The following is an 11,434-nucleotide window of genomic DNA, read 5'->3' as shown; positions in this document are numbered from 1 at the left end:
GTAATTTGCACCATAGAATGCCCATTTTTGCTAAAACAATTTTTTGATAACTTTAATCCTTCGTGAGACATTCTACCCTTTTTAGTTAAACAAAATATTCTGTATACGTTTATATGTATGTATTACATATACATAAGGCAATTTAAGCCTCTACAGGCTATATAAATATCTTCGTGCGTTGTTTTGTCATGATTGTTTGTAATGTCCTGTCATAAAAATACAGATAATAATATATTATATTACAATATTTGAATGTCTAATTTCAATTGGACCATAGGTATATACGTATTAATACGAAAAAGGGAACAAAAAAATATATAAATTTTCCATTTCCATCAGTAATTCTTTTCTTTCTAATACTGTATCGATAAATAAATATCTCGTGGATCGTTAAAATTATATTAAAAATAAGCTGGTCTATGTATATATACATAGAATTAATAAATCAGAATAAGATTCGCGTGTTGAATTTTGTTAGAACAAGTGAAAACAGTTTTGTCTTTTATATTCGTTTTAAAGCATCTCTAAAGAATCTACAGAATCGACACATCCTTATATTTTCACGATTTTCTTTTTGTTTTTCTTTTCTTTCCCTTTTTCCTTTTTTTCTTCTAATCATTTTAGGCTGTGTTCATTCTGCTAGATTATATATCACAGACTATCCGTTTGCAGTTGGGAAAAAACATTCACTAAAAAAACTCTTACCTTGTAATACTTCTACTAACGTGTCAGTGCAACTATGAATATTATTACACTAAATTGAATTATTCGTATGTACACACAAGGAAATAGCCACCTAGATTTGTAACTCGTGTTATTTGGTCTATATATACATATATTATATATATACAGGGTGGTTGGTAACTGTTGGTACAAGCGGAAAGGGGGTGATTCTACGCGAAAAAAGAAGTCGAAAATATAGAATAAAAATTTTTCGTTTGAGGCTTTGTTTTCGAGAAAATCGACTGTGAATTTTCGCTCAGTACGCATGCGGTACGTTATAATGGATCTCACTGTAGATCGTTGTCTCTATGGAAAAATTAAAAAAAAAAATTTTTTTTTTTTAATTTTTTATTCTATATTTTCGACTTCTTTTTTCGCGTAGAATCACCCCCTTTCCGCTTGTACTATCAGTTACCAACCACCCTGTATATATATATATATATAAATCATCGTACATAGATTAGTATTAAATAACAACGTGTACCTGCTTTTGCTTTATCGTCTACATATCCATATATATGCAACTCTCCCTCCTATTATTTATTAAATGTAATATACATAATACTGCAAATGTGCATGTATATGAATACTATGATCGTTCCTTTTTTCTGGAACGACTTGTATGTTTCAATTGTTATGAAATTATATACAGAAAAAAAGCACTTTTTCCTTTCCTTTCTATATCCAAAATAATTCTTGAACTTAATCATATTTGGAATTGTAAGAGTTTACCCACTGTTATCGTCGAATGTCTACGTCTAGACTTTATAATAATTAATAATTACTAGGTTTTTGCACATCAAAACGTCTTTCCCAAATTTATCTTGCTGTTACATTTTAATCAGCAATCACAACGTTGTTTCATTAAACTGCTAATGTTAAGTAATTCTTCGTATATATGTACATAATTGACTACAAAGCTTCTTCATTTAACTTACTGCATAAACAGATTTTCGGTTTACGAATGTTTACAAGTCATCACACAAACGTTGTTTGCACACGTGGCTCCAGAAATGTAGAAAACGGAAAGTCTACGACATATATTACAAATAAATAAAACCATTAAAAAATTTGTTTATGCAGCAGGCGTTAAGGCTTCAAAGAATGCTGGGATTAAATTTCATTGTATAAGCACGTACGTGTCTTTTCCTTTTTTTTTCCTTTTTTTTCTTTTTTTTTTTTTTTTTTTTTTTTTTTTTTTTTTTTTTTTTTTGATAAATTCACAATCTCTAATGTCTAAATGCAATACTAGGAGTCGTTTGGTAAAATCCATAAAAAGGCTATCGCGATGAAAATTTCGTATAAATACGCCGGAAGCATATTGAAAATAGGTAACAATCAGTTCGTGTAGGCTTTCATCGATGTAGAGTAATAGAAAATTTGTTTGTAAGTAGATACGCACAAATAGATTTGATGCAGATTAAATATTGACCACATTGTACTCTGGAAAGTAATTTGTGAGTTTCTCCACGCGTAAGAATATATAGAGAGTATCTTATCGATTAATCGTCTCATGTTTCTTTTGCACGAAGCTTTTATTAGCAGGATGGCAATAATTGAGGTTTAAGAAATAATGGAAAATATTCAGACACGCGCACCGAGATGTTCGAACCGATTCTCTGAATTAAAAGATGCTAACAAATAACAAAATGATTATTTAAAAATCCTTTATGCAAAAGTGTCTCTAAATTATGTGGGTTTTAATTGTTTACTCGCTACTAGACATTCAGACTTCGAACTATGTTCGAAAAGTTATAAAGCTATTAGCTTGGATTGACATGAACCCCATCTCTCTTGCAATTTTCGTTGCTGTTCTACGTGATGATCTGAGAGATTTCTCTGTAATCCTACCTGTCCTGTCTTTAGCTTTCTAGGATCCAAATTTGCCCCTAAAGTCTGCACACCTTTAGCGAATTTTGAGAAAGGTGACAAGATATCTTTGGAAGTAGATGCCACAGGACTCGCTGCATTTATTATGTTAGTCTTCATTGACTTCAAAGCAGACTCACTCTGAGAAGATGTAATATTTAGACTTAAATCTTGCTCAGATGTGGACCTTTTCTTATCCTGCAATCTATTCTCAGTCTGCAATTTGCTTCCATTTATATTGCTGAGTGTCAGCTTACTATCAACCTCTCCAGTCGAATGACTGATGTTTTTGGACAGATTCAATGTTAATGGTGGCAGCATCCTTTCTTTGTCCTCAGTTACATTTTGTATAGTTATTTCAGGCGTCTTTTGAGGAGAAGCACTAAGAGTACTAGTACCAGAGCCAGATTCTGGCACGCGTAAGACTTCCTTATCGGAAGTCTGTTCAGAGAATTTATTAGGTCGTATAGAAAAATCTTGGTCTTCATTATTCTCACGAGGCTCCACTACGTCCGTGTTTTTAACACCCATTATGATACCAATAGATGGAGTATACGCTTCCATTAGATTCTTATTGTGACTGAAATTTTCTGGTTTTTCGAAAGGAACAGGAGGAACGTCAATGTCCTCGTCGTCACTACTGCTACTGCCACTGCTACGTTTCCCTTGCGCATTGCCTGAGATGTCTCTATTCCCAACGGTGAATGTCGGTTTCAAAGGTGCTTCAGACCTTCTACCTATGCTTCTTGCTATGTCAATTGGTTTCCTAGCGCTAAAGCTATGACTTAACTTATTTAGTTTACTAAATTGCTCCGTCATGTTGCTTAAAGCTTTCGTTCCTACAATTACATAACGCATTTTGCAATTATTGCTAGTTATTACTTCAATGTTTACTTTAAATATATATTTATAAATAAAATCTAATCTAGTTTAATTAACAATTATTAATTGTTCGAAAGCCAGATTCTTTTGTTAGGAACGTACCTGCGCTTTTAAGAGCTAGTAACTGTGTCTCTGAAACATTTCTAGTCAATTCTGGGAATGACGAAATGTCCAGTAGACCCGTGGTTCCCCTGTTATTCACTATTTTACTCTTTCGTCTATCTAACGTGACATTCATTGCTATAGGAATCTTTGGTAAACCGGCTATCTCCATCGCCACAGAGATAGCCTCGCAAATTGATCTTAAAGACTCTGAAATATACGAATTAACGTAGTAGCCAAAATTAATTGTCATAGATCCAGATATGAATATGGTAGATCATATTTGAAATTATATCCTACCTATACTTTCTTCCTCTGTCTTTATAACAACAGCCATGTTATTGAAAAATCGTAAATTTGTACTGCGGAACATGTGAAAGTAACCGTACTCGTTGGCCATTTTGTAATTTATTCTAATGCAGTGGAAATGCTTATTTTTAAAAAGGGAGACAGTGCTCTCTGGCTGGCCAAACTCGATCAGTATAATGTCTTCGAGTGGAACTCTTTGGTAATTTGTGACTTTGTCGATTTGATCGTCATAATCAGCTACATAATAACTATCCCGTGTTAATATTAGAATAGTGTCCATTTCTGTCTCTGTTAAGTCACCAGTTCTGTTAAAATGGAATAAATTATAAGAGAAAACAATCCTTATGTATTATAAAAATGAAAAAGAAAGAAAAAAGAAGAAACAAATAGAAAGCTGAACATCTAACATACACAGGGTCAGCGTCTATGAGACCCCAACTGCCTAAAATAACTTCTGGATCGGGTATAAGTAGCTTCTTGCAATCCTCTATCAGCAATTTTACATGAATCGCTGTAGCAGCATTATCTTCTTCTTCTGTACGCTCTTGAAATACTTCTTCGTTCACCGAGTTTCCTAACATCATATCGATCGTGGCCTGCCTATAGACATCCTTGAAGCGATTTAAATAGTATCTGGAAGTACACGGGTCTCCTAAACACTTGCTTTAAAGCTACATAAAAAAGTAAAACAGAATTGAAATAAAAAATGATGATAGGACACTGTCATAAAGGGAGCAGGAGTTCCACTCAGGATTATTAAGATAAACTGAAAAGCAACCCACCATGCAAAAAAAAAAAAGAAAATTCAACATAACGTCAAACTGATTATAACGTATGGAGTCACAGTTCGAGTTTAAAATATCGTCTTGTATCGTCTTTTTTTATAAAGCAACAACTGGTTTATTGTTTTCAAAATAACACACTTTATTTATTGCTCGAGCGAAAAACTTTCAACCCAAAGCCAAGAACGAACCTTGCCAAATCATACATAGCACTGGCATAGAGAATGTCAGGATAAGTAGCAAGTTGAAGCTCTATGTTTGGTGGTTTCACGGGTATTAGCTCAAGGCAGCAATTGTCAAGGATGTCTAAATAGTGCGACCAATCGGTGTTCAGTTGATTAACATCGATAGGGTTCCCTAGCAAGGTATCTATCGCCGCTTGACGCATGTCATCCATAAAGTGTTGCTGAAAATATCTATGGGAAAATGAAAGGATAGTGTCAAGGATCGTATGTACGTATAAGATATGTCAATACTTAAGCGATGATTTGGCTTAAAGAAAAAAAAAAGAAAAAAATAAAGAAAGAAAGAAAGAAGACATTAAGTGTTATTGATATCTAACGACGATAGTAATAGCCTGTAAGACTTTATTCGTTCTAAGAAATTACAACACCTAACAGCTTGTATGTTCGCGAGATATCTTGAATAATGGACGATAATCGTAAAATGATGTATCGTGTAGGATATGTGAATGAGAATGGTATTCTATTGCAATGTGACGAGTAGTATGTCATAATTCTGATCCAATTGTACCTGTTCGCAGAATTCATGCCATCTTTCATTAAACCGGTAAACTTTCTTTCCCCTGTTCTTGTGTAATCTCCCTATAAGTAATAAAATAAACTACTATCATAGAAGTTCAACCATCTTTAGATTTTGCTTATGGTTAATTCGTAATGGTTAGAGTAAAATCAACGTGTTTTCTACGTGAGGTACGAACCTTGAGGGCGTTTGTACCGGCATATTGTTTACTGATAATGTCGCCATTATTCGCCCAAAGCAACTGAAACGTTTGTCGGATATTTGTCGGTAACGTTCCATCCGGCGGTATTAGTCCTAGCTTTGAAAACTGCATTTCCATTACAGCTTTACCTAAAGCAGTTTGCACCACATTCGTTCTATCTAAACAATCTATGCAATTCACCCGAAACACTCCTTTCTGCATGCATATTGTGCCTTGCTTGTCGCGCCAACAGTACCCTATGTCTGACAATACCGCAGCTAATGCACTGACCAGGATAGACACATTTTCAAAATGCATCCCTCGACTGTGTTAGATATAAAAAAAAAAACATTAGCGATGATTTTTAATAATTCACTAGCTCAAATCTTTCTAACTGCTTACCAATATTCATGAAAATCGAAAGTTGTATATGTTATATCTGGATGATTATAATTTAGTACATGGTTACTATAGGCTTCCCAAATTATCTTCTCCTTGCCAGTTTGTTCTACAAGATTCATGATACAAATTGGGCCGTACAACCCTAGTTCTTCAGTAAAGTGTTTCTCGAACGCAATCTGCGTTTCTGCTTCATCTAGAGGATTGAAAATTATTATTGTTAACATTTAGATGAAATTTCTTGTTAGTTACCTCTATCTATTCGTGGTGGAGGCTTGTATTTATAGCCAGGTTGAGACCAGTATACAGGTACACTGCCTCGTACTTGGACAAAGGATACTTGGTGATCATGGTACCAAACTAATTGCTCTGTTTCTACATAGTTTGCGCATTTTCCTTCATCGTCCACACCACGTCGCTTATATCTTTATAATGGTAAAAAGATAAGATTTTTCCAAATAAATTACTCATTGGAATAATAAGAAATAAGAAAAATATATAACTACCTCGTTCCTGCACGAAATCTACTTCTCCTCGATATTATTGCCAAATTGAAAGTTTCATGGTGTGGCTGTTCATCGATGCCCACTTCTACTTTACACTTCTCTATTTGCACATATCCCTGAATAACTGGTAATATCCATGAGTTTGCTTTGTCTGTCTACAAAAATGAAATATTTTCTTAATAATAAATATGTAACAAAAACCAATTAAATTTAGAAGAATCCTAACTTTTAAATTAATTATATCCTGTAACATGTGTTTATTCCAAAAAAATCTATCATCTACTCTTTGCCAAAGTGGTTTATTCTGTTGTTCCTCATTCCACTGTGAGTCTGTGACACAAAGCCTCTGCAAGCTATTTGTGATATCACCAGTTTGACAGAAATAAAAGGAGTCGGTTTCGGTGAAAATCTTATTTAACTCCTCCAGGATTCTCTTCTCAAATCTCTCCTTGTCTTTAACAATGCTTCGTTTACTTACTGTGGATTTTACCTGCAAACATTCTTGTCAATGCAAAATCATCTTCCCTTGTATAAATGATTTCTTTATTTCTAGTTACCCATAGGGAAACCTACTTGAGATGTTGCAAGTGCAGCTGCGTGTTGAGTAGTATTTTTTATTGTGTTTGTAGCACTTTTAATAGTTCCCCATGTTTTGGCAAAGGCTGCCTTCTGTGGCACATCAAACAGGCCACCTTGACTTTTTTTCTTTGGCAAATTCTGATGCTTCTTACATGGCAGAAGTCCAATATCATTATTTTCACTGCCAAGATGCAAAAATGCAATTGATTTGACCTTATATATAATATGACCTCCATATAACTCTCCAGCTGGTGAAACTTCTTTGATCAACATTAAACGAGGTTCCAATACGCATGGTTGTTCTATTTTCCCTACAATTCCATAAAATATTCCAAGACATTCCAAATCTTTTGGAGATGCCCATTCCCAATCTGCAAATAATTTACAACTGGTAAAATTTCATGAAAATATCAATGCAAAGAGATACTTGGCTTGAAATAAAATATTATAATGCATTATTATGTTGCATTTAATTGCATTAATTAAACCATGACTTCCAGATGTTTATATAAATCATAATTTGTTGTTATTGTAAAATCTCATGCGCAGAACAGTCTTTAAGGTCTTTAAGGCTTTCTATCGCTTTGCATTATTTCAATAACGTTAATTTAATTATGGTGCAATATAAAACTCCCATTTCATCAAGTACTGTTACGAAATTGAATTCATAAATGAGAATTATGGGAAATCATTTCGATTAAGCTTCGTGGAGAATGAAAGGTGTTTTGAATAAGAACAGTGAACCGAGAATCGCAACGTGTATCGTACACTTGACAGGAATGTATGTATATACGCTCCTGTCAAATGAGAACCATGTACCCACCCGATTTAGCGGAAAACTCTCCGGTGTACTTGTCACACCATAGGCTGTGCCTCTCTTTCACAAAAATGAAATGCGTGTCGGTACGGAACAATTCCATGCTTCCGACTTTCTTACTGTACAACAATTTCTACGCAGCATGTGGAATGCCAACTCCCTGAACAAAAGTCCGCCTATAACGGACACTTCGCCATTTTGCTCGTACATGAGACTATATGAAACTGACAATAGACTGGTTTCGTCGACTATATTTTCGATCAGAGTAGATGGCGATTGGATAGGATATTAATTATATATACTTACTTGTCTATATATGTAACGTTATATTATGTTTCGAAAATTTCAGCTGATAAGAATTTCCAATAATCGATGCAAGCTTATAAAATCCAATGCCCTTTTATAATATAATAATATAGTTCGAGATGTTAAATTACTTAAATAGATTCTGAAAGCGTTATATAAAAAATTTCGCTACTTTGAATCATTTTTAGTATCTTTACTAATATCTGTTGTATTAGAAAGGAAAGTAAAAGTTTCACTGTTTGAAATACACAAGATTTATTTCGATAATCTGTGATTACATATTTTATATATGTTTCACAATAACTGATAAGTACATCATAAATACAAAGAAGCATGTGAAAATATGCAATTAACGATTAATCAAAGTATCAACGTATATTTTTCATGGAAGAATATTTAAAAGATGTCTTTCCTATATGCTGTGTTCATCTTCTGAACAAATTTAGATCATTGCCTATGAACTCGCGGGTTGGTCGATAGGTTTTAATTGAAATAGTTGAAATGTATCCTTTTTTTGTAATGAAAAAATTCGTAAGATTTGACAAGCATTTAACATTCTTAAAAAAAGAAAAAAAAAGTTCGATTACTCGGTTCTGCCTTCATTTCCTTCCTTAGTTTTCTTCTCTTCTTTGGTTTTGTCGATTATATATTCTTGCCATTTTCTGTGATTAAGTGTCTGAAAATCATCTACTTTAGCTATTAATTTTAGATATTGAGATAACTTTAATAATTCCCTATCTTTTCTTCTGGTGATGTGTGCGTGTCTGAATGGCTTTATCTTTAATCCCGATTGTGGATTCATAATAAAGTTCCTTCTGATATCGTCGAACATGATTGTGTTTTTTGCAGAGAACTGCTTGTATTTTCCCCAAATGATAGCAAGCGGTTTTGCTGTGATAGTACCATATTTTGATGTGTGAACATTGATCATAGCATTCGAGTCAAGATGACATGCTATTTTGTAATAAGGATTGCTGGAAACACCGAGCACTTTCATTTTTTCATTAATCCATTTCATACTAGTTGCTGACCAAATTACTATGTCATAATTTAGATAAGCCAGGGTTAAAAATTGATGTAGGAAGGGACGCATCAATTCCACACCACTTTCCGCTGTTGATTTGGGATCGAAAATGGTGTAGTCTATATCGAGCACCAGTAGTTTCTTTCCTTCTCTGAATGGATTTAATTCTACAAACCTGTACAAACCGATTCTACATTGGATTTGAAACAAGCACAGCTTAACATTCTCTATCTCTATCTCTTCCTCTTCAGTCTTAAAGTCATTAATTACATCAGGTAAGTCTTTTGGCGCGTGACACACTTTAGCAATGTCCTCTTCACGAGATCCCATCAACATTAGCTTGAATCCAGGCTTCATGCCCAAGTTCCTTAGGATCTCCTCATCTTGACATGCTTTGTCTGGTGAAAAGAAAGATTCTATAGACACTTGATGGAGTTTTAAACGACGTACAGTTAAACATGTCAAATCTAACATAACATGACATAATTTTAAATCAAAGCAGAAATTGCTTGAACGAATTTTATTTCAAAATTAACAACGAATCTCGAGTGATACATGTGATTTTATGTAGAGGAAACTGAAGGAAAGGAATGTCATGAAAACAGTTCAAAACATAACCTTTGGTTCGAAGGTTCAAAAGTTTTTGACGTTCCGGAAGGATGTTAGTTTCCTTGTATATTCGTTCTTTCAGACCGCGAACGGTATCATCCAGGTTCACGTCTGGAATTTCGATTCTTTTTCTGCCCCATACTATGATGATCTTCCCTACATTCTCCATTCTTTTTTTTTTTTTTAAATAATGACGCGACACCAGATGATGTATACTACGAAATAGTCGAACGAATACAACTCTACTAGATTCCGTGTATGTATAAGAAGGCCATTGTGAAGTATGATGCACACATTGTATCTTTGTGTCGATACTGTAACGTGAAGTTCATCTTTTACTTAGATGGCGGTACGGTGGCTAGATATGGTCACAAACGAGGTATAAAATAGACGTGACATACAATGCTGTTTCGTGTCCCACGTTTGAGGGTTACTCGTACCCGTTACTATTTTCATGTTACATGTAATATTATTACTGAAAATTCTCAACGCGAGAATTGATTGTAATTTTAATAAATAAATAAAAAAAAACATGTAATATTATCGATTCAGCATGTAGTACCACCATTGACTAAAAACAGGATAGACATTGCATGCAATGCAGAAAGGTGTCCACGGCCTAAAGGCTACGTAGCAAGAGAAGTTTTCGCGGGGAATACGACGCTTCACAACATAAGACATCGAGGACAGTTAGGTACCGAATAAAATACAACCTATTATACAGAGTGCAACTTGTACAAAATGTATGTATCCTTATAGCTTGCGAGTTATAAACAATAACCGAATTTTCAGGGGTCCATTTTACTTGCTGAAAGTTACTTTGATCATCGACGATCGACAACGACGAATTCTCATGGAAATTTTATAACATTTAATTTATATTAACTAAGACAGTGGTGTATGAACGATTCTATTGTCTTTTTATTCCAACGTGAGTATTTATTTGAAAATATATTTGATATATGTTTCATAATAGATAATTTCTTAATTATTTGGAATACTAAGACGTATGTATGAAATTATTCTCTTATTTCAAACGAATTTTTAACGGATTATCTCATCGTTTCAATGTAATCCGTGATATAGAATTCTTGATAATCTAACGATAGCTTCGTGTAGACAGAGTTTGAAACATAGAAATCTTAATAACAATAGCCTTAACTTATTTCGAGAGGTATCGTAACATTCGCTTATCGAATTCAAATCTTTTAGCTATATTATATGAATTTCTACAGTTAACGTCATATACTTGTAATGTTTTTCATAGAGGTGGCGCGCAGTTAGGCTCAAATATTTCAAAGTAACGTTTCGCGCGCGTTTGTCCAGTATTCTGGATAATTACATATCCCAAATAAAGTATCAACGTCTTCAGAAAGGAACATTTAGCGAAATTAAAAGAAAATCCGGCGTTTACGAAGGTGTTTAGTACAGTGTGCAACCTTTCTAGTGCTTGTCGGCACTTGTCTAGTGAGTCGGCAATTATTAGAACATCGTCCAAATAAACAACGACATACGAATAAGCGAGGTCGCCTAAGGCCTTGAGGATGGCCCTCTGAAAGACGGAGGGTGCATTTTTCAATCCAA

The 11,434-nt window shown here is 34.1% G+C and overlaps 2 protein-coding genes across 4 annotated transcripts; both read right to left on the bottom strand.

Moving 5' to 3' along the window:
- Positions 1-1,217: 1,217 nt before the first annotated feature.
- On the bottom strand, positions 1,218-8,147 carry LOC100747266 (phosphatidylinositide phosphatase SAC2). 2 transcript variants are annotated; one of them, XM_012392957.3, is made up of 13 exons: positions 7,918-8,147; positions 7,089-7,465; positions 6,742-7,005; positions 6,516-6,670; positions 6,262-6,434; positions 6,013-6,205; positions 5,608-5,935; positions 5,421-5,491; positions 4,859-5,083; positions 4,297-4,518; positions 3,877-4,190; positions 3,577-3,786; positions 1,218-3,431 (listed from the first exon to the last, which is right to left on the bottom strand). In XM_012392957.3, exons 1-13 carry the CDS (start codon positions 8,012-8,014, stop codon positions 2,476-2,478), a joined length of 3,585 nt encoding a protein of 1,194 aa, XP_012248380.1. In that variant the 5' UTR covers positions 8,015-8,147; the 3' UTR covers positions 1,218-2,475. The 2 variants fall into 2 exon arrangements, with proteins under 2 accessions (XP_012248380.1, XP_012248381.1); XM_012392958.3 differs by lacking the exon at positions 4,859-5,083 and having other exon boundaries at positions 7,918-8,145.
- Positions 8,148-8,455: 308 nt separating this feature from the next.
- On the bottom strand, positions 8,456-10,227 carry LOC100747070 (ubiquitin-like domain-containing CTD phosphatase 1). 2 transcript variants are annotated; one of them, XM_024371806.2, is made up of 2 exons: positions 9,714-9,853; positions 8,456-9,639 (listed from the first exon to the last, which is right to left on the bottom strand). In XM_024371806.2, the coding sequence occupies exons 1-2, from the start codon at positions 9,718-9,720 to the stop codon at positions 8,801-8,803; spliced, it is 846 nt and encodes a 281-aa protein (XP_024227574.1). In that variant the 5' UTR covers positions 9,721-9,853; the 3' UTR covers positions 8,456-8,800. The 2 variants fall into 2 exon arrangements, with proteins under 2 accessions (XP_024227574.1, XP_003494328.1); XM_003494280.4 differs by lacking the exon at positions 9,714-9,853 and adding an exon at positions 9,860-10,227 and having other exon boundaries at positions 8,463-9,639.
- Between the last annotated feature and the right edge of the window lie 1,207 nt (positions 10,228-11,434).

The sequence above is a fragment of the Bombus impatiens genome, unplaced genomic scaffold (assembly GCF_000188095.3).
Source record: "Bombus impatiens unplaced genomic scaffold, BIMP_2.2 scf_1990, whole genome shotgun sequence".
NCBI lineage: Eukaryota > Metazoa > Arthropoda > Insecta > Hymenoptera > Apidae > Bombus > Bombus impatiens.
The sequence above is the reverse complement of the archived record's forward strand: the minus strand, read 5'-3'. Positions and strand labels throughout refer to the sequence as shown.

Coding starts and splice junctions, on each gene's coding strand:
- LOC100747266 (XM_012392957.3), bottom strand. CDS start 8,014: ATGGAATTGTTCCGTACCGACACGCATTTCATTTTTGTGAAAGAGAGG. Junction 6,671..6,741: donor AGGATATAATTAATTTAAAA/GTTAGGATTCTT, acceptor TCATTTTTGTAG/ACAGACAAAGCAAACTCATG. Junction 3,432..3,576: donor ACTAGCTCTTAAAAGCGCAG/GTACGTTCCTAA, acceptor ATGTAATTGTAG/GAACGAAAGCTTTAAGCAAC.
- LOC100747070 (XM_003494280.4), bottom strand. CDS start 10,019: ATGGAGAATGTAGGGAAGATCATCATAGTATGGGGCAGAAAAAGAATC. Junction 9,640..9,859: donor TTTGAACCTTCGAACCAAAG/GTTATGTTTTGA, acceptor TCTTTTCACCAG/ACAAAGCATGTCAAGATGAG.